The sequence below is a fragment of the Ptychodera flava genome, chromosome 22 (assembly GCF_041260155.1).
Source record: "Ptychodera flava strain L36383 chromosome 22, AS_Pfla_20210202, whole genome shotgun sequence".
NCBI classification, from domain to species: Eukaryota; Metazoa; Hemichordata; class Enteropneusta; family Ptychoderidae; genus Ptychodera; species Ptychodera flava.
The window spans coordinates 4,554,637-4,578,795 of record NC_091949.1 but is presented as its reverse complement, the minus strand read 5'-3'; the positions used below and the strand labels follow the sequence as shown (position 1 = coordinate 4,578,795).

At 39.0% G+C, this 24,159-nt stretch overlaps 1 protein-coding gene across 2 annotated transcripts in view; it reads left to right on the top strand.

The window, feature by feature from the left end:
• Window positions 1-2,016: 2,016 nt before the first annotated feature.
• Window positions 2,017-24,159, top strand: part of LOC139122498 (prolactin-releasing peptide receptor-like) — a 36,199-nt gene continuing 14,056 nt past the window's right edge. Inside the window, exons 1-2 of one of the 2 annotated variants that reach the window (XM_070687907.1) lie at window positions 2,017-2,097; window positions 17,693-18,232. In XM_070687907.1, the coding sequence (XP_070544008.1) occupies window positions 17,825-18,232 (408 nt within the window). In that variant the 5' untranslated portion in view covers window positions 2,017-2,097; window positions 17,693-17,824. Of the gene's footprint in view, window positions 2,142-17,692; window positions 18,233-24,159 lie in introns of both variants that reach the window. The other variant, XM_070687908.1, reaches the window with a different exon arrangement.

Sequence of the window (24,159 nt, the reverse complement as noted above, 5' to 3'; positions counted from 1 at the left end):
GGGAGGGTCACATTTTAGAGAGGAGGATAGGGGAGCACACATTTTACGGTACAGGTGTGCGCAAAAGTCCTCCCGGCCCTCCCCCTGTAATTACTGAAGGCTCCCTTAGTCATACCTAGAATTTAATTTCGACAGTGTTTATTGGTTGTCAAGTTCCAGTCAATTGACATGTTAATTATTTATATGCTATCATTCTTATCATTGCTAGTTCAGTTCCTCGTAAATTGCTCAATTGTTTTATTCCTCATTCTGTTTCACATTAAACGTTCTCTTTACTTGATATCATGCGTAGTGGCGTGTACTAAACAAACGGTTGAAAATCAGGGAACCTCACACACGCAAAACGCTGACGTCTACCATTTACATAGCACAAATACAAAGGCAGAATGGTAAAAGTATCTATGTTAATTGCTCGATATTCTTGTCATTGGGAATAACGGTTTAATTTGAGTTTGCATTTTAATTGCAAGTCGAGCACTAGCTTTGTATTTGTCAGCACCTACAGCCAACATAGCACTCTTTGGTCCAAAGTTTACATAATATCTTTCACTATTCCTTTGAGTGTTAGTATTACATTCAAAAACAATTCAAACTAAATGGATGGTCGAAAGACAATACCGTTTTCTTCTCATTATTGCCGTAATGGATCGCGTTTCTCAATACCTGTTTTAGTGTCTCTGTATTTGGCGCGTACTGGTATGCTTCTAGCCTGTTCGCGGTAGAGGTTTACGTCAATAAACAGATTACCAATTCTATATCTAACTTTCTTCATATCTGCACGCGCTGCATCAATCATAGGTTTTAGCTGATTTCTCTTTTACACTTTCTCTCTTGTAACAGCTCTTGCTTCTTTTAGTATGTTGAATCTTATGCCGTTTCGCTTCATACAAACTCTATGTGCCTTCTTTGCTACTTCGGTCGATACTTTGAATTTAGAGGACAGTTGTCCTCGAATGCCCACTGCATTTTCGTCTTTCTTTTCTTCTGCGTTGCCGGATCGCAAATTGTTACCCTTGGAGTGTCTTTCCTGCCTGAGTTGGTCTTCTTGTAAGTGTCCCAATTGTTGGTTTGGGACTATAAGTTTAATTTCCAGATCATTAAGCTTTTTCCTCAATGTATCGTTCTCTGATTTTAAACAATTTACTTCTGCTTCTGTTAAGTTCAGAGATATTTCAAATTATCTTTGAGTTTCCTCTACCTTCTTCAGTCTGTCCTACATTTGTATTTGTATTTCACAGCTATGCTTACAGGCTGATAACTGCCGACGGCATGAATTTTCTGACCCCTCTCGTCCTCAATCACATCGATGCAAACGATGATAACAAACTTGATGTTATCCCCTAGAATTCAAACCAGGTCGAATTTTCTCCGTATAAAATAGAAACGTATATATTAGCAAAACAAATGTAATACAAATGTAATACAAATGGTAGCAGATTATGTGCATGCCATTGGTTATGTGACCAGACCTATAAATAACACTCCCCGGTTAAAGGATGCGTTTCTAAATTGATCTCACCCTTCCTAGGCATTTACTGGTCCCTGGCGACGCTGTAATATAACAACAGGTGAAATAACATATTGTCGACTACGAGTTACCCGGTAAATAGAAATGGGAACCCTTGAAATTACGATAATAATATGTAAGTGACGCAGGGCTTTGCCTAACAGGTCATATAAATTACTATTAGTAATGTAATATTATGCTGTCGCTTGAAAGCAGCATAAATTATGATGTGAATGATCGTGTTTTATGAACCGGTTTCACTTTTATATTCCCAAAACCAAGCATAAAGGACGTTTTAAATTATTGAATGTGGTTTTTTTAATGTTTATATATTAATGTCATGTTCGGATCATCTCGTTATCTTCAAAAGATTGACGCATGAATTTATTCTGTGTTAAAATATTATTCAATGTTACCCTGCCCATACAATGCCATCCATTAGCTATTGGTGGTGACACTCCCATATTGCTTTGTTTATTGTAATGTATAAACAGGGCGTAGAACATTCTTTAGGCATCGTGAGGGATGGATTAGCCAACTGGAAAATTGTCACCTCAACGATCTCGGTTTTAAAACTGCACACATCCAAGGCAAGTAACGTTAGATTGCGTCTAAGACTCATTCTTTTTTTAAGGTAAGCAGCAAGGTGAGCAAACAAATGTACAGATATAGGATTTTATCGCTATAAATGGTCATTTAGCTGTATCCGTTATTTTGTATGTACCAACGCCACGTACAGTATTATGCATTAATCATATGCTGGGCTGGATTCTCTTATTTCGCGGAATGCTTGATATACGTTTAATATGTTTACGTATATTGAAGTATATGGAACACAATGTTGATATGCGTAGCGTATGCAGATCAAGAGTATACGTATAGCAGATCCTTGCACACCAAGTGTACACTGTACTTATGCATTTTAGTAGTATACGTACGTGTATACTTAATGTATTTTACACATGTACAGTATATATGCGTATATGCGCATATATTTATATCATAATCGACCCCGCATTCCGAAAAAATTTGGCTGAGTCGCGGACGAGTGATTCCCCGTGTAATGACCGTATCCCTCCGAGACGTAGGCGACAGGGGTAGTCTGGTTCCCTGCCCCCTTTCTACGAATAGGGTGAGGTATGTGCCATTCTATTCACGGCACTGGTTGGAAGACACTATGGAACGTGTTAATTCAAGCTAAGGGGGGCACCTGCGTCTGCTGCGTCCGCTGCAGTGTTATATGTTGTTTCAAATTTAAAAAACAAACAAAAACTAACTCAATTCTGTCATTCGGATTTAGTACGTTGTTTTACAAATAAATCACCTCGTACGACGTTTTGCATAATGAAACAGACTTTTCTTGAAGACTTGTGTAATGTTCATGTAACTGCCCTCCCTGCTTTGTTGCTGAGTTCCTGTCAAGGGCGCAGTTATTTCGAACATTCCAGCCTGACATCACGCGCCATGCGCATCCGCTATTTTGTAAATCTGGGCAAAATGGCTGACGCATACCTGACCCTTTTCATTAGTACAGCGCAGTCAGCGGTAGAAAGGGACAGGGAACCCTAGACTAGAGGGGATACGGCCGCTGAGTCCGCGACGCAGACACGAGTGACGAATACGGGGGGGGGGGGGGATTATATATTTATCACATTCATAGACCCAATTTTCCGTGAATACATGTACAGCTTTCAGGAATGATAATTACTGGGAGAGAACGAAAGGCACTTTTTTACAAGAATTCATACGCTTTTGTTGTGCGGTCGTGGCTGCTCTTAGCGTCTCTCGTAGGGCTTTTTCAGTTCGAATCAAGGAATCAAGCGGAAATAGGAAAGACTATAGATTGTTAATGCAAGGTATTTATTTGGTACTTACTATAACATCCATTTGAGTAAAAATTATTTCATAGCATATTGAACGTGCATGCGGAACGTCGCAACACTCAGCCGCAGGTACTGAGAACGGCTTATTTTTGACAATATATTCGAACATCATGCAAAGAATTCTGCTTTGCAAATTTGTATGAAAGTTTCAAAATTACCAATTATGTTTTACGAAATTATCAATTGTATGTGTAATATTTTAAGAATAAAGTGAGATCGTTTAAATATAATGAAGAACAGTGTTCGGGTCTGACTCAATCGATACGACTATGAGCGCCGTCTTTCTACTTTGTACGCTCTGCTTCAGCATCGAGTACTAGCCCCCCAAAAATACGTTTTTTTAGAAAATGATCATCAAATGCTTTATTTAGACCAAGACAAAAATCTGTTAACGATGGAACAATTTTGATCATTGAATGGCGCAATGATATATTTAAACTACTTTATGAGGTTTTTCAATTATTTCTGCCATATTTTTTTTCCAAAATCGGATTACCTATATGCAAAACATGAAATTTCAACATTTTTACAAAAAGTTGTCAAGTTGAGAAAAGTTCTGATTCACGTTCAGTCCAATGATGACTAGGCAGCCCACGACGTCATCTACAAGTTACCATTGAATCCTTTGCATCTACTCAATGTAATTTTGTCTATCCTGAGAAGCAGAAAGAGCATTTTAAATTAAAGCAGACATAATTTCCAAAAATATCGCAGAGAAAACAATAGGTACGTGTTATCCAACCTTCCCCTTGCTTCTATCTCCGTTTAAATAAATTTAAATTATATTTATCTTTGATGTTACCTTTTGATGTAACTGTGTCATATTTACGTGTTGTATAGGCCTTGCTCTATATCCTGATTTTAGTATCTTCTGCAAAGGCTTATACATTAGTTCAAACAAACATATATTTTATATTATTCATGGATGGCGTCGCATCTTTGATCCAATTTGCCACTTAGACTTTGCACGTCGTTCGCTCTATTGTAATCTGACACAATATGTCACTAGTATAAAAGCTTCGGTTAGAACATGAGAGAGATTGCGATCGTAAATATGTTTTTTGCTGTACGAGATACGTAAATTGAAAATGTATCGAATACTGGCATCTTTTTTATGAGGACAGTGTTAATTGTTTGGCTGCATGCCAAGCAATCTTGATCGTATCCTTCGCCTACAGACACAATTGTCCCCCGAGGCTGTCTTTCGTCAAGTAATGCCATGTATTCGTTGCTCTGATTAAGTTTGTGTGCGATGTATGATGGCGAGTATGAGAGTGTGAGTACTTCATAAACTCTATGCATAGAGTAGACGGATCGCAGTCAGAAAAAACTCTAACAACTCAGCTCGACCCACTTCTTTTAAGGGTGGGGATTTTGCCAAGCGATATTGACCGTGATGTCTTCTATATATGACTTGGTGTCGTTGTGAGTTCGAATTCAATCGAAAATCTACTTACTTAATTTACAATACATGAGATGAGGAAAAAACTAGTCCAAGCAAGCATTCTTTGCAGATAAAGTATGTGACTAGATATTGTCGTGTCATTTGCTCTGCACTTTAGATGACATAACAAATTGTGAGAGGGTACGTACACGAAGTACATTTTGAAGCCGAAATTAAAAAGTTCATCGCTACAGTCTTATTGTGCAAACATAACTTATAGAAGATGTGAACATCCTCAAAATGCAATGAAATGAGCTAATTTAGCGCAATCAGGTAGGATAGACAAAAAATATCCCAGGTATGCATTAGACTTGAAATCTAAGCTGGCCAGTATTTTTGTCTCTTTAGAAATATACGACGCGACCGATGATGTTTATCATCAACAATATTTAATATAAATAGTGAGTTACGCTGTGAGCTTAATAAAGTCACTGAGGTATTATTTGCCTATTGGTATAGGGATGTGAACCATTGAAAATATATGCATGATGCTGTGCTTTAATGGTCACTTCCGAAATAAGCTTTAATTAAAACTTTTCACATCATATATTTAATTAAAGCCCCAGTATTTGTAACTTTTAACAATTTTTTTTCATATTTTTGATTAAAATGACATCCTCAGTATGTGAAAGTAGACCATAATTAATACTGAATCGCATGGTTTGCATGCCCAGCCCGCCTCACGATTAACAGTAAAAGGATTGAAAAATGACTTCTTGTCCGGACCAGAAGTCAGCTTTGTTGACACACGAAACGAAACGTAATCACACCACCGCGCATGCTCAACCACATCTACGCAAGTTTTACTGTGGCGTCCGTAGAAACCATAGGCTCTTCGAAAAGGTCTGGTCCATCGAAACTGGAGACTCAGCGAAAAACGCGCGAAAGTTTGGTGAAATACCGGAAAGATATAAATATGTAAGTGTTTACAGATTGTTCCGACAATAATGAGCCGTGCAAACAAAGCGTCTTGAACAGCTAAACTAACGACGGAGACGAGTCGATTGTAAGCTTCATGCAAGGCACTGCACGTTGTGACCGATGGTACGGAGATCAAGTTTGCTGAATGAATTGGGAGAGAAAAACATATATGAATAAAAATTCAACACTTCACCATTGTAGTCATTGAACTAGTCGTTTCTTCCATTATGGAGTATAATGAAAATTTCGTTGAAAATAAATGACGGGACTGATTCTCCTCCGTCTATATACTCAAACGAAGTTTTGTGTATGGCCAGGCTACGCTGCAGGCAACACAGCCTATCAACTTCGCATATCGTTGCCGTACGGCGTAATTGAAAACGCTCAGAAAGGAAAAATTATATCTTGAATGCAGTACAAAAGTCTTACTTATTAAATTTAAAAGTATTTCAAAATAATATCGAACGTAACGGGTATCTAATCCTCACAAGGACTACAGTAGTACAACAAGTATCGGGTAGCTGCGATGCGATGGAAGTTCGAACGCAAGAGAGATCCCGGCCTCACTGCAAAGTCGTCCCCTGCGCACCCGCCCGACAGCTAACTAACCTCTTGGTTTGATTCTGTTGTTTATATTTTTGTATAAAATTCATGATACATATCTGACTTTCACAACTGTACAATTTGCTCAGGCTGTAGTCTACAGACGATCGGATCGGAGGGAGCTAAGGCAGGCCCCAAATTTGCATGGACAATGCCCGGGACAATTATAGACGCAGCTCGATGAGAAAGTCATTCACGTAAACCTACATGAAGTGATCAATACAAAGTTTTAAACATCACTGGTTCTGAAAATTTATGATCAACGGTTCTGACCTACGGAATTTACACTGCGACGTTGTTGTTTTTGTTTGGCCAGCTACTAGACCTGTAAGGCTGTACCACATGGAGGTAGTAGACTGTACAAGTGCAGCGGGGCCGGGCCGAGATTGGTGTGGGGCCTGCAGCAAGGTAAAATTGACACCGTCCATTGCAGAATGCCCGCGTGTTATCCTTTCTCGTTTGGGAGGAAATTTACCGCTGTATTCAGAATGCCTTTTTACCAGTATAAAAGCTCAGTAACTGATGCATCAAGAGCCAAGAATCAGTAAATTTCTTAGCAGTAGCTCCATTGCTTTTTTCTAAATTTTCGCTGAGATACAGCAGTGCGTATACTGGTCCAGATCGTTCTGACTCAGGCGTTCACAACTGTTTAGGGAGCCGTCATTATTTACGATCTGGGGGTCGGAGGAATTACATTAGAAACTCCGAAATTTTGAGTGGCACCCCAGCCAACCATGATGACTTTGAGTAACCCCCTCTCTAACAGAAAGTTTGGCTTACCTGAGCCCATGTAATAATATGTAGATATAAAAGTTCACCTAATAAGCAGTCTCCGACCATACAGTATTGTTAAATTTGGATGGGTAGCATGTCATTATGATATGGTTAAATGTCCAAATGGTTGTTGAACTCAAGTCAAATAAAATACATTTCTATGATAATATAAAGGATGAATTCACAACAGTTCAGTTTTGTCCTAGATCCTGTGCACTTATAGTGATATCTGTCGAGAACATTTCTCCATGACCCTGCCTCTCCTTCCAACCCTGGTAACGACTGCAGAAAACTGCTGTGTGACATCATCATCACCACTGTCGATCCTCATCTTTAATGTCGCTGGTGCCATTGCGTACATGAACAACGATATCATTCTCATCGTCACTATCTTCTCTTTCATAATAAGTATTGCTAGTAGTAGCACCTACTTGTAGTTTTTTTGCCTTGCTTCATCTAGTTGATATTTATTTGTACTGTTAAAGTATTTATTTTCTTTTTATTTAATATGTATCAGAGTAAAACATATATAATCAACAAATCATTATGTCATTGAGGACAGAGTAAGACTACGGCGCGCCAAATGTTTCAAAAATATTTATCGTCATAGAGTAAAAATAAACTGTCAAATTTTCTTTCTAAAAAAAGGTCTTAAACGTGTATGAATAATAAAGAAAAAAGTTCTTTCGTCCATATCATTGCATTTTATTAATGTACCTTTTCATAAAAATAGATTCATTTGAAAATACGTGTCATTTATTTGAATGTGTCTGTGCAGATAAAGATGACGTGCAACCGTCTTTCTAGATTGAAATAAAAATTCGATGGAATTACGGAAGAAATAAACGAGAAAAGTATTATTGCAAAAAAGGGCAGAATATTATGTAATGCTTAATTGTAAAATATTCTTTAAACCGTAATGAGAAGATAAACTTTTCAAAAATTTGGAAATACCACACTCCCATACTTATTGACGCACACATACACGTGTATTTGAAATAACGGTGCAATGAATGCTGATTACAAGGGAAAAAAAGAAAAAAAAATCAAGCACACACACAAAAAATATTGAAATGATTAAAAACAAAACCACAAATAGTACTTACACTACTACCAAAAAACAAAACGAACCACCATCAGGTCTGACTAAAAAAAGAAAGAGAATCACAATTGAAAAGTCGACCGAGATCGCGCCGGCGTTGAGGCTGTAAAGAAACCAAAACGAGGTCAGCTTGGAAAAAAAACCAAAGCGAGGTTACAAAAAAAAAAAAAAAGAGGTTACCAAAAAAAAAAAAAAAAAAAAACTCAGTAGAAAAAAAGAGGCCCGTTCGAGAAAAGAAAACAGAGTGGGACACCCCGCAGAAAAAGCCCAACATGAAAATTGAATAATTGTCAACGTCATGATTGTTACAGTTTAATGCCAGAGGGTTTTGGACTATCACACTCGGATGTTGGACAAGATATTTGGGGTATTTCAGTGATAACTCTCATCTTCTAGTCTTCAATATCATCTCATGGACGTCCAAGTTACCGACACGTCCCATTCTATATTAAACAGTTACCACTTTGGTTAAAAGTGGACAAAATACTCGTGGTGGTTCGTCGGCTGCCAGCGGTCCCCTCGCTCCAATGTACACTCCAGATGGTAAGCCAGCGGCCGGCGGTCCCGTCGCTAGTACAGTAGGCCTACACGCAGGCAACCAGCGATCCCCTCGCTGTTAAGTGTAGGGCCGCCTCTCCCAAACCATAGACAGTCTGTGCCCAAACCCCAACAAAACGATGGCTAGCCGCTAGCCCACGGTTACGTGTGGTTCGATACACAGCAGCCGCCGTGTGGGTATGCATAGTAAAATTGCATACCACGGCCTAGTTCTGCATGGCAGGGCTTTGTGTTACGGGCGTGACACGGCCTCCCGTATAACCAAGGTAACACACAGCCCTGCCATGCAGAGCTAGCAGCGGCCGCTATATATCGAACCATGGTTCACACACGTATCCCGTGGGATTAGCCTCTAAACGGAGTGTGGCAAAGGCAAAAATACTCGGGCTGAAACACTCCGTTTAAATTCGAGGCAACGTTTTCACTAGTACATGTAGAACGCGAACGCGCCCGACTTGACAAACACTGATCAAGCAGCCGCTATTTCTCTGTATACCGTAGCTCTGGGTGGCAGGGCTAGCCACCCAGAGCTATGTATAGGCTACTGCACAAATATGGTAGCTCCATATATTGGACTGTGTAGATATAAAGCTTTCTGCAATGGGGATCGACATGTCGTGTATGTGCCGGTCTAGCCCTGCGAGTATAGTGAGAGTGTCTGGCGTTGCGAAGGCCGGACACTCTCGCCATACTCGTAGTCGTAAGGCTTGTACAGTTGCGTTGCTCGTCTTGTCGAACACGGAAAACGATGGACGTTCTCTCAACACGCGGCAGATTTCTTCAAAACTATTCAATTTATCATGATTTGGGTGATCTTTGAGGATAGACGAGGAATTACCAAACAACGAGGTGGTTTATTATCATGGTATTTGAACGCGATGTATCGAACCACACGTATAAAACTGTGTAGAAATGTAGGCCAAACGGCGATGACAGTGCGGCTCGGTGGAAGGCCTGCAGTGGGCTCCCATGCCATACCGCGCCTAAGGCATCGATATGTTCGCAGTGTTGCTATGAAGGGTCATTGGTTGTACGTCTCGCTCGTGATCTGACCTTTGGACTGCCTGAAATGGCTCAGCTAACTTGACACTCTGGAACTATTCACTGTTAACTTGGACGTTCTTTAGGTGATATTGCCCACTCCATTTCATCAGGTATGGTTTCAAGTAGAGCCAGCCAAACAGAGCTAGGTTTCAAGATGTCACGTTATCACTGAAATGCTCAATTAATAATTCGTCAAACATTGGAGTATGTGGTGATCGGATTCGCCGCTGTTGGGGATTCATCGATCGAAGGAAACGTGAACCATGGGTTTTTTGAATAAAATAATTGTAATTTCGGGCTTGTCGTGTTTTTTTTTTCTGTGGCGAGTGCTCGTGGGTTTTTTTTGGGTTTTTTTTTGGTTTTTTTTTTCTTTTTTCTTTTTTTCTTTTTGCTGTGGCGAGTCCTCATTTGTTTTTTCTTTCCACAGGCCCACGCGTTTTTTTTTTTGTATTTTGTTCATGGCGTTTTTTATTTTTTCGTTTTTATTTTATTTTATTTTATTTTTTTGTAGATTAGATCCACTTTTGTCTGGAGCCATCACTGCCGAATTTTTTCTCCGATTTTCTCTCTTTACTGTCAAAGCGGCTGGTGATTCATATTATATTTTTGATTATCTATAATACGTTTATTATGAGACGTAGTGCTTTTTAATTTTCTTAAGTACATAAATAATTCTATGTATGCATGACTTTTTTTGTCTGATTCTTTTATAATGATTTTCTGTATGTAGTTCACATTTTTATTTTTTGTACTATTTTTTCCGAGTGGTAGTAGTGATTTTTAGTGATTTTCTTGTGAATTTTGTGGACGTACCACTGTAAAACATATTTTTTTGTAAAATCAGCACTCATTGCACCTTTTACGCGAACTATTATACGTGTATGTATGTCGATAAGTATGGATGTTTGACTTTTTCAAATCGTTGAAAATTGTTTATTTCCTAATTACGCTTAAAAGATTTTTTCTCAAGTTAAAATGAAGTATTAGATGACATTTCTGTCTTTTGTTTTTTAATTATACTTTTCTTACTTATTTCCTTCCTAATGAGACCGAATTGACAGTTTATTTTTGCACTGAATCGATAAATATTTTTGAAACATTTGGCGCGCCGTAGTAAGACAAAGAAAAAACATTTTGAGCACCCCCTTATCACTTTCAATTTTTGAATGACCCCCAGGTCGTAAATACTGACGGTTCCCTTACTTGCTGCCAAAAGGCCATCGCGTTCACTGCATTCGACAGCCTACATTGCCAAACTATGTTGCTTCGATTTCGCAATCATCTTGCCGCTAAAGCGACAATCAGCTGAAATTTATTACTTCAAGTTACTCAATTTTGATAGCTATTTGCCTACAGAAGTGAGCCAAGTGTATATAGTGTCGTCTTGATTTTACATCGGTACCCGGAGTTCTAAGTGACCAACTGCAGGGTGCGCATCGGTGCACTGCCGACTGCAGTTTGAATAATCCGTATATAACGCACACGGTACCAGAATAGAATGTTAGCCTCCTCTGCCAAAGTTCTGTATCCTCTGAAACACAGTAGCAGTACGTATTTGAACGGAGAAGAACAAAATAAAACCATTCGCAGGTCATTCAGCCGGCGACCATGGGCGATTACCCGGGCAGTGTGGCGTGGCATGGCAAGGCCCCAGGAATGTTGCAGGCTCGATGATGTCATCAGTATCGGCGTTCTCGATCACGTGCACAGCCTACAAATTGTCAACAAACCCGCGCGGCAATCCAACTCGATCGGGCAATATTTAGCGTTTGTATATCACTACAGGAGCACAAATTTGGCTTATTTCTTTACTGAACAACATTTCACGATGGATGTAAGAGAATAATATGTAATTCGAACATAAAAAAAGGTTAAAAGTTACAAATACTGGGGCTTTAATTATGCCAAAGTGCTAGACTGCCAGCAGAGGCCAAGGATCCCAAAAATACACTACTTTGAAAACAAAAGCATCAATAAATCGATGTACCAGCTGTATTTCCATGTATGTATCAGGTTGCAACAACTGACACTTGCTTTGTTTGATGCCTGGGTCATATTTAGCATTACTCAGAATTTGCTTAAAATAACCGGTAATGAAATTATAAAACCGATTAGATTACAAGAAAGACATTGTGTCTACAGTTTTTGACAAAAAGCATCATAGTCAGCACTTAACATTCATAACACTTTGGTAAAAAGTCCTATATATCATCAGTTTGTTTCATACCAAGAAATGTAAATAAAGCTATCGGAGTTAGGAAATAAATGTCTACTATATTTCCTTTTTTTGTTGTTCAAATGCGTTAATGTTTATTTCATGGTTCTGTGAATATTTATGAAATATCAGATATATGGAAGAGTTTCCATACATATCTTCCAATTATCTTATTGCAAATTCATCGTTTCTATTTGAGTTCCTATGTAAGAGATACAAAGTTCACAGTTTACAAACGACGGGACGCTGTGTAAGTTCAGAAGCTACGTGCGAAAGAAAACATCGCTACCCACATATTAACTAAAATTACCATAAACCATGTAACGTTTGACATATTAACAGCAAGAGATGTTTGCATTCATCTGGCGTCGGTGTTTTGTTTCTCTCTCTTCCAACAACAAATACTTTCTAATTGGCTGATTCTTCGGGATTTGGATTTATGTAGTGACACTGACGAATGACGAGGCTTGTCATCCTTAAAAGCGCAATCAATCCTCAAGCCGTTAAATGTAAAACATTAATATTCACACACGAGTATTACTGTAAAATCAGGTGGGTTTTTTGATCTGCTGCAATTTTGCTCACTGAAAATCAATAGCGAGCTTCATCTTAATTTATGGTGTAACAGTTATTTAAGGAGGTACGCTACCATTCCAAAAATGTTGGGACATTCTTGAAGTTGACTTTTCTGAAATAATCTTGATGTGTACATAGCAAAGATATGAAAAAAATATGAGGTACCCATGCAATTTTTTTGAAAAAACACATGCCAAAATTGACAGAAAACCACTAAATCTCCCATTTTGCGAAATTTGCACTTACCAGCAGAATCTTTATTTTATCGCAAACGATTGAGAGATCCCCGTGTGCATACCACATTTTTGCATCGCCAGGACAGCTGAATTAGGACAATCAACTAAAATTTGTGATGTCTTGTCTTAAAAATTAAATATTAGACCCTAAATTTATCTTTTAACCGTAAAATTAGACTTTTTTAAAAATATAAACTTCATATAACTGCACAAAATAATTTTCAAAATGTTAAAAAGTATAGCAATATCTATCAAACAGACAGTGTTCTTTGATTTAGAAGCAAAAAAAGTTGGGGTCACCAAGCAAATTTTCTTACTAAACAGCAAAAAGTCGAGATTGTGACCTTTGTTTTACCTGAGATTATATCAGAGCTACAATTGTTAATTATTCTCTACTGATCTTTCAAAATAAAAATAACTGTCGATTTGCAAAAACATAATTTCGGTTCTTTTGATTCATAAAAACTTCTGAAAGAAATATTATAAGGTCACTAGCATGATTTTTTGTCATTTTGTCCTGTTATTCACGCTCACCAGGTTAGGTAGTATAAAAGGAACATGTACATCTTCTGGACAAAAGAGGGCGCTCTCCTATATAGAATGGTAGCGTACTACCTTAAGTTGCTTTCATCGTACTATGAATATTAAACCAAATATCATAATGGGCGTATCATTATGTCTGTTACTCTGTTCTCGGCCAAAACGCTTAGATTTTAGCTTAATCATGCACAATTCCTCACTTTCTGTTATTGTTCTTGTTAAGATGTAAATGGTGACTTATACGTCCATAGGGCTGGGCAACTTGAGAGTTGCAGGTCACAATAATAAATAAATACTACTACATGCATGTTACCCTTGATTATGTTTGTTGATACTATAGCTATGAAACCTTGAGTGGCCTGCTATCGCCCCCTAGAGGCACATAGCTTGATATTTTGTTTTCTATACAGATATGTTACCGATAGCAGCTTGTAGATTAATTTAGCAAATGTGACAGATGAATATTGCAAATTGACTCGAAATGAAGAAAGTTCTGCTTCATGTTCTTTGAATCACATTATCATTTGTGTGACCGTTATCGGAGGTAGATGTAATATTTCTTATCCAAGACTTACAAGGTACATAACGGTAAGCTATTTAACATACATTAGGAAACGAAGACCTGATCATTCATGCCACAAACATAAAGTTATGACAGGTATTATGCTCGGCCTATCCATTCTGTTTCATAAACGTGCGGCTAAGTGATTTATCAAGTCTAATTACAATTCGAAAATATGCATATCAATATCTGTGTAACAAACAACAACTCTGCTGCTCCAGTAATTAAACAAATAATCCTATAGTTTGGGACCAGGAGAGGTTTCAAGAACGAGATATATCCAGGAAAATATAGGAATACATTGATCAGTTCTCTTGGAGTTATCAAGAATGTAAATATATGGTCACGAGCAAAGACAAAATACAGACATTCCCGAACTGACACCATAACAACAGCAAGAGTAAAACAAAGCGACAGTGACACATTATCTAACAAACTACAACTCTGCTGCTCCTATTTTAAAATAAATTATCATAGATTTTGGGACCAGAAGAGATAACCTAGAACGAGATATATCCAGAAACATATACGAATACACGGATCAGTTCTTTTTGAGTTATCCATAATGTAAATATTTGGTCCCGAGGAAACACAAAACATACACATCCCCTAAAAGGCGCCATAACGACGGCAAGAATAGAACAACGCGTCGCTTACGGCCAAAACGGAGTCAGCGTGGACTCTCTCTCGTGCCGCGCAACAAAATAAACGTAGCCACTGACGTTTATTACATACAAAACATATATATATATACAGACAATGTAGCAAATGTCATGAAATCTTTTTTGTTGAAAGGGCGTGCTGGCGTTACCAGGACTGTTTTGAACATGTTGATTTCATCATGGGTGTTAGATAAACATATCCATGTCTAGAACAAAAACTAATGAAAAAAGTTAAATTTCAATATTTCAACGATTTTATCCAACTCAGAAACGAAGGCTTTCCGTTTTGGTCGAAAAATTGACCCTAAGCATGGATAGGGTATATGGAAACACTAAAATTTTAAAACAAGAACATGCAAGACAATGTCAACAAGTTCGTAAGACTGGCAATACCAGTCGTGTTCCTAACCTTGCCATTCAGGGTGTTTGTGGATACGATGGTGGAGGTTCTTAGGGAATGGGTGGGAACCATTCATCGGTACGGATACTAGTCGCTGATGTGTTTGGCGGGAGAGGGGTGGAGGAGTCGGTCACAGTCACAGTCGCTGACGGTGTGCTCGCTGTTGTCGGAATTTCGCCTGGACGTTGATCATAGACGTACGGTGATGAGGGTGGCATCACATAACACGGATAAGGTGTGTAGTACTCGCAATACGAAGGCAGCAATCTAAATTGAGCTGCGTGCTGCGGAGATTGCTCGGTTGACGCTATCTCACTTTCGCTGAAGCTACTGTCCATCACCTCCTCGATCGGGCGCAGGAAACGTGATACCGCGCCGTTCAAGCTCTTTCTGTACAGGATTTACCGTATTTTTGTTTTATTCTAGAACCCATCGTATTTTTTCACCATCGACTCAATAATTGAATGCCATCTCTTACTCTCTCTTTTTTGACGAATCAGGATTTAGTTATCCGGGAGTTTATAATAGCCTGTAGACATGCAGATATCGGCACTTGCTGTGTTGAAATACAGCGGTACGCTAAACAACCAAATATAACGCTGAATCTACTTGTCAGCCAGCGCCCATGCGGGCATTTGTCATGCAAACGTAGTGCATGGGGCGTCTGACACTGATTCGTTTCTAGGCAGCAAATTCGGTAATGGACGATGGTACTCCTTCGCTCATGGTTGGCGACGTCGTCATTGTTGACAATTGCCCAACTCATCACAATCGTGGAGGTGAACTTTTGGCACTATTCTTGTATCACATGGGAATACAGTACATTTTCACGCCAACTTACTCGCCTGACTTCAACGCAGCTGAGTATGTTTTCGGACACTTAAATAAAAGACACTATGTAAAAGACCGATATTCAGGCATTTGTTTGAGGACAATAAACAATATGCTGTCCTTCGCGCAGTGATGGAAATTACGCCTGGTGATTACTTTTATCGCAAAGTTGGCTATTTGACCATGTAGTTTTTCCTGGGAAATAGGTCCTTTTCCTGAGAACGAATCCAGGTAACCCTAGAAAGACGGTTGCGGTTTTTCTGTCATTTCATTTTACGGTCTGCAGTATACATATATATCTCGCTGGAATGATGAATGATTTCAGTGTGTTTCCAATTAATCCGTCTGCAGAGTAATTCTGCACACGTAATTATTTGTTACAAAAAGGATACAAATTGAATCTTTTGTTTGATTTGTGCGATTGTTTGATGGCGTTTAGTTTGGGTGTTCTGTCTGAAAAAAACGTCAGTGAATGCGTTTACTTTGTTGCGCGGCACAACAGAGAGTCCAAGCTGACTCCGTCTTGGCTATAAATATCATCTGCGCCCACACTTTGGAAACATTCGTTGTAAGATGTTGGCGTAATGTTCCATTTCAAATTTGTGACAGAAGTTAAAACACGAAAAGAATAGCTGAAACGTTAACCCTTTGATATTTTATGAATTCACTTTAAATTTAGTCATAACTTGATCAACGTCGCTTATGCCAGGTTCACGAATATGAAGGTACGTAGCGAATGCGTACTTTAGTCTTCAGTCTCTATCACATCCGTGTACACATCTATCGAAATTTAACTGATTTGTTATGTTTCCTATGCGTAGAAGGACGGGGATTAGATGGGTGGTGGGCATACACATGCATGAGTAACATGTACTAGAAAGATAGCGATGAAAATGTTCCCAGCCCACTTGCTGAAACATCTTCCTTATTTTATCGTGTTATAATTAAAACGCAGATACACAATCTTGTTCACTGTCTATAATTTCAATGAAAAACCTCTTTTGGCTAACACGGCCGGGGTAACCCGACATTGACTTCGCTACTTGAGCACTGCTGCTGTTGAGACAATTTCACATATTTGTCTCAGTAGTGCACTGTCTTTCACGGATACATCATATTATAGAAGGGACGAAGTAGACATTATTGATTCTGGGTACATAGTCGATTTTTCATATTGTACATACAAAGTATATCTCTGCAAGATGGGGTCAATTAATGATATCGACGGATTGCGTTTAGGGTTCTGATTGCCACCACCTGGGATTTATCTTGGATACATTAGATCTTAAATCGATAATCGTCTTCAGTGACAGGTGTCACGTCAAGTCTTTAAGATAAATTCATACGAGATTGAATTCAGGAGCAGTGGCTACTTTAACGAAAATCAAGAACGAAAAGTGTTATACACTGTTGTAGAGCGGTCGCAAGCGTTGATTATTATTATTATACTTTATCCTCAGGGTGGTTTGAGTAACAAAGCTAATTGTAATTTACACCAGAGCCCTCAAAATACAACAGAAAAAAATTAAAATTACAAAAAATAGTAATAATACAGTAAGAATATATGATAAATCTCGTAAAGTCTGAGCAGTTAAGAAATCTAGTTCAGTGAAGAGTCTTCATTCATAAATTTAGTGTGTAGAAAACTACGTAAATGAGCCTTTATTGATAAAAAGAAGGCTGTCCGTATTTCTTGTGGAAAAAGGAATATAAGTCCCATTGTTCGCTACACGATACGCAAACGTTCTCCGTCTAGCTGCTGTCTTAAACGTAGGAACACATAAATTACATCACACAACTTCCGTTGACATATATTATGTTGATTTGCTTGCAGTTCTTATTTTTGGTGACGACACGGACACAGTTACAATTACAGTTGCGCTGAACGCCAGTGTTGATCCAGAAAACTCCGAATAGCCATTGACATTATACTTCGAAGATTTCATTGACTCTGCAAAGTAGGATCATGACCCGTGAAAATTATTTTAACTTTTCATCAGATGCCTGGTCTGCATTTGAAGCTGTCCTGCGAAATTTAATACAAAATTACACCCATTACACCCAAAATTACACCCGAGGGCAATACCTCGAGAGCATCCAATACGAAGACCTCTCCCTTTCCTTCGAGTGGAGAACGACCTTTATTTGCGCATTCAGTGTTAACATAGCACTGTCTGTCGTAGGAAACATCGGAGTCATCATGGTACTACTCTTGGGTCGATCAAAAACGGTCTTAAACAGGTTTCTGATAAACCTTGCTTTGGCTGATTTAACGATGGCCATATTCTCCATGCCATTCACCTTTCCTACTATCATGTATGGACATTGGATATTCAGCGCTGGTATGTGCCCAACAGTGATATTCCTACAACATGTAAGTAGAATTCCCCATTTGTTACTGTGTGTAACATTAAGTTTATTTCACACATCGTTAACGCGTCTTACACTGCTTTTCACACTAGACACGACTGGAACTAATTTGGAATAATTCGATTGTAAAGTGATGTCGATTGACCTCGTCAGCTTTTCTTTTAAGTTACACATTTTTATGAGTAATTTGTAATATCGCAACGTTCAGCGATCTGGCACCCAACACTTTTGAGAATTTGAAAAATATAAAGATCCAATTATCCCAAATTAGTTTCAATCGTGTTATTAAATAAATAGACACCATGAGCTACCTATCTCAGATCTATTCTATGACAATAAGATGTCGATCATTTAGGTTTTGAGATTTGCCGGTTCCTCTGCTGAACAAGTTTTCCAGCAGCAAGTATTCGGAAGAATGTTTGTGGCATTGTATATTGATGCACTTATTTCATACAATTGAGCATTAGATTTACCATTTCCGGACGGAGAAAATTACCAGAATGCGATTAAATTAATGAGGAATAGAGATCGACATACTCGAATCAGCAGTCCGTTTTAACGTTACCGATGTGTAATGTGATTACCCCACTGGTCTATTAGTTTCATGAATGTTTACTTTTCATAGTCTGCGTTTAGTGTTTTGTGTAAAACAAACAAAACACTATTTCTTCTCTTATATATTAGTGAAACAATCGTTCGAAGGCTTACTGAACCGTCATATCGTGAATGTGAATACGATAGGCTTGAATTGAGCGTGAAAGATCCTTTGAATTACGAACACTAGAATGCGAGATTTACATCCATACTATATAACTATGATTAAAATGTCCAGATGGTGTATTTACGAGTTGTCTTTTTTTTTGATGTCACCATCAATGGCGAGCACGTGAATTTCTCTTTGCTATAACTGGCAGGTTAAATGACAATTGCAAGGCACAATTGTATTTAAAGGCGAAATTAGCGTGACTTCGATTTCCTAAAGTCTCTTAAACACCTACAGGAATGGAGCGATATAATATAGATAACTTAAAGTACGAATTAATATATGTTACTTAATTTCATACATCTAGTGTTCTTCAGACAGACAGTAAGACTTACTAACTTTTCATTTCTCCATTGTCCAATTTAATATGATCGGAAGGTAAACTTACCGTACCATTATCACATGCACAAGCCAAGTTTGTCGTCGCCAAACAAAAAATACGGGATTTATTCTCTGGTCGTTCTACGTCACGACAACCCGCGTCTATGTCATCAATTTTGGTGCGTCGGACCTTTTTTTGTCGATCTTCGGTGTGCTCGTAAACGTAAACAAACAACATGACGGCCGATGTTTCTCCAACGATCAAAATGTGTCTGACGTGTCAAGATCGCAAACATTAGTCATGATTATTAAAGTCTGACAATACATAAACTAGGCAAATTTTTGAGACCTCATGTTTTAGTTTTGTCGCCGATATGCATGGAGGTTCGTATTCGTATGGACCCCGCAAACGTTTGGAAGTTTCGACGCACTGTTTACTTTCCTGCGGTAGACAACGGTAGACATACGGTTTTCAATGCAACAAAGGAGTCAAGTGCGGTGTCCATGCCTCCAAAAGTCATGTAATGAAATCGATATTTTCACAAACTACGACATTAATAATCGGAACAATATAAACACAAGAGCGTACCGCCTGTATAATCTGAAGGAATTACGTAAATAATTTGCGGAAACAACTAACTCGAAGCTGGTCGCATTACAGCGGGTTCCGTAAGCATTGCAAACACGGTCAGGCGCGACGTTTACAGTGTTCGCGCCGTCGAGATTCAGTCGATATTTGTTCCCGAAAAATAGCGTATCTTCGTTTGTGATAAATTTCTAGGCCTATGCTATCTTTAAATAGACACGGTCATTACGTCACAAGTATTTTTCGAGCTGAACGAAGAAAAATATTAGGGAATAATATTTAATTATCATATACCTATGCCCTGTATCGTGTCTGTACTGAGTTCAGTGATATGATTTATCACGTTGATTTGCATGTCAATGAAGTGATACGCCTTGTTGATTTGCATATGAAAGGAATGATCAGCGCGTCTTTCTTTCGTTCAATTGAATATTTGCATATGAAAAAGTGATATGACCTGTTGATTTACATAACAAAGCCTGATACGGCCTGTTGATTTGCATACCAGACTACTTACATGGTGGTGCCCTAATCAAAACAAACCATGGTGCCCGTCTATGATTTTGACTTTGACTACGATTTCGTGTCCGATCTCCAAAAGTGGCAGGGTTTTGAAGCATAGGGAAATGCGGGGTAACTAAATAAAACACATGTGTCGATATCGGATTAACCTGCTAGTAGTGCTACCAATTTGAACAAATTAAAGAGCAGAGCATCACACCGTACGGGCACTGACAGATCGATGACCGATCAGCTGTTCCGTCCGTGCTAAGCATAGACGCGCAGACGACATGTCGGAGGACCGGCAAATTCAAAAGCACAACTTTCAAAAATTTCATGTATTCATGGTAAATGCGTTATGAAAAATAATACCAAACACAACACTTGCATGTACCGTACCGATTTGGAAGTAAAATGAACTTCATTTTACACAATTTTCATCATCTGAAATATTTTGTGATTTTCATGAGACACCGGTATAAGACGGTCACTATAACAACAACCTTGCCATTCCACCATGTCTGTCAGTGAAAACCTGCAGGAGCTTTTCAGTCTGTCAGATTTGTTAGCTGCGGAAGAAGTTTTTGACAATTTACCACCCCAACCCGAACAACAACATCAACGGTATGTAGAGTTTACTGAGAGTGACCGGGAGGAGTTCGTCAGTCTACAAAAAAAGAAAAATACCGTGCGAAACACCAACACGGCTACCAAACAGTTTCAGCTATGGTTGAATGCTATGAGGCCAAACGAAATCCGCCGAATATGTGACATCCCTCCTGCTGAGCTTGACGACTATCTGGCAGCGTTTTTTAGGAACTCGCCAGAAGGACGGCAGCGACTATGAGCCTGATACACTTACCAACTATCAAAGAGGTATCGATCGGTTTTTACAAGACAGCGGCTACGGGTTTTCCATCATACGCGATAAGTTGTTCGAGAAGTCGCGAAAATGCCTCGCAGCGAAAAGAGTAGAACTTAAAAAGCACGGAATGGGAAACAAACCAAACGCAACCGACAGACTGACTGAGGAAGAAGAAAAAATTCTCGTTGACAAGGAAGTTATCGGCCGATCAACCCCTGAAGCTCTCTTCAATGCAGTGTGGACTTACAACACCAAAATGCTCGGTTTCCGCGGGGGCAAGAAAATCGTCAGCTGAAATGGGGTGATATAATGCTGAAGAAAACCGCCGGCGGCCTAGAATATCTCGAATTCAACGAGCGGGAAACAAAAACGCGATGGGGGCAAGCAGGGAGCTCAACACGACCGTTTAACCCCAAGATATTTGCGACACCCAACGCCATGAACAGCTGCCCGGTCGAGACTTATCGTCAATTCGCTAGCCGTCGTCCCCAAGAAATGAACACTCCGGACAGTCCGTTTTATCTCAGTATCAATTACACCCCACGACTCATATTTGGTACAACAAAAATCCAATGGGTCAAAACAAGTTGGCTAATGTTGTCAAAACGATGTGTAATAAAGCGGAAATCTCCGGGAAGAAAACTAATCACAGCATGCGGAAAACGGCCATAACAAATTTGCTCCACGCCGGGATTCCCCCAACTCAAGTGCAGCAGTTGTCTGGACACCGTAACGTTCAGAGCATAAACAACTACGCCGTAGCGTCGCTCGAGCAACAAAATGAGATTTCCAACATACTATCCAACAGTAACAAGGAAGAAACAGCAATGGTTCCATCATCGGGAAATGCGACGGAAGCAAGACAAGCAAATCCACCATTTCAGTTTCACAAGACCATCAACGAAAGCACGTACCAAACCCAGGCAGCAGCCACAGCAGGTATATTCAGCGGGGCGGTTATTTACGGCGGTTCATTCACCATTAACGTTGCCACGTCCACGTTCAAATCTCCACCACGCAAACGTCGTAGGGCCGTGATATACGATTCTTCGAGTTGTGACAACTCCCAGGACTGTTGATCTTCCGAAACCAGATTTTTCCAATTTCGTTCGTGCACGCATTCATGAGATTTCACACGCTGGACTCAAACATGTGACTGTTGTGTTTCATTGAAGTTGAATTTGAAATTGCCGTGTTTGTTTTTTTTCTCGCCAATTTAATGACTCTTCCAGATCAAATATCAGTTTAAAAACATTTTATTCGTGATTTTGTTAAAATTGTCCATCCGATTTTAATTGAAATTTTAACAAAAGTTTTCCGATTGCATGCGTATGTGGAGGATATATCATTGTCAACAATGTCGCTCCCGATGTAGTAATTAATTCGTGAGCTGTTCAGCCTGAGTTTCGTAGTTATTAAAGAAAGTTTGAACTTACATCGATGCAGTGTCTGTGTAGTGAATAAACCATCTAGTAAGATGCTTCATTTTCTCTGTGAAGGAAACTTCGGTAGATATCCTACATGTTTGGTGACAGAGTTCAAGCATTTCTCTGCTCAACCGTAAAATAATTCAGCTGTTCAGCCTGAGTTTCGTAGTTATTAAAGAAAGTTTGAACTTACATCGATGCAGTGTCTGTGTAGTGAATAAACCATCTAGTAAGATGCTTCATTTTCTCTGTGAAGGAAACTTCGGTAGATATCCTACATGTTTGGTGACAGAGTTCAAGCATTTCTCTGCTCAACCGTAAAATAATTGTCAATGAGCCAGCCGATTGATTACGTCAGACGCTAGTATATCAATCCGCCCTAGCGAGATGACGCAAACAAATGTAGTCCATCAAGAAAAACCACAGTGAAACGTATCATATTTTAATATACGAGATTTATTCATTCAATAACGTGGGCATAGGTATATGATAAAGAGGTTATCCCTCGATATCACCTCTTGATGGGGTCTTATTGCTGCTCGTGCGGTTGTGGGCCGCATCACACTCGTCTTCGACCTCCGTGATGCGGCCCACAACCGCACTCGCAGCAATACGACCCCACCAAGAGGTGATATCGAGAGATAACCTCATAGTGTCACATCAGGTCGGTGATTGTTCTTAAAAGGCAAAATGAACTTCAATAATTTGAAAATATTTTCATGTTTCTTGCCATGGAAATATTGTATATGATTGCTAAAGTAAGTCTTGAAGGCGTTATCGAGTCAGTGAGGCCTATGTAAGCCCTAAACGTACTGTTGAACCTTTGGCCTTGTAGATGACACTTCAAGACAACATTCAATGTTCAACGGATATGTAGACTTATCCCGGCAATAACAAAACAGCGATCATCGATCTCAATGCCTGTTCCTTGCGATCTTTCTCTTATTGTCCGTTCTAAGTGAAATACTAGTATTTAAAGTATTCTAGATAATCATTTGGACACGTTTTCACTTAAATTTTATAAGCTGTATATTAAGATAAATGAGGAGGTTTTTCAGTCGCTTTCGCTATCAAGGAATACAATAACGTGTACGTCAAGAAGTATCGATATTTAATCACATTATTAGTGTTGAAGTGTCAAGAATATATCGAATCAATGAGATCTTTTATGAAGGATTTGCAGTTCAATCCAAATCTATCTCAGCTATTAAGCCATTGTAGAATGCATGGTAATATTTAGAATGGCCGTTGGCCTAGATAACAGAGAACTCTAACCAATCAACAGGAAACAAACAACTTAGAATCAGTGCTGTAAGTTCAAAAAATCAAATTAAAATTAAAGCTGCAAGCAGCGTTGGCGGGGCCCAAGCGGTTAACATGATTGAAAAATCTTGCACTAATGATATTATGTGCAAAATTCGAGCTTGAAAAAGTAGGATTTTGAACATCATCTGCTGGTTACTGTACG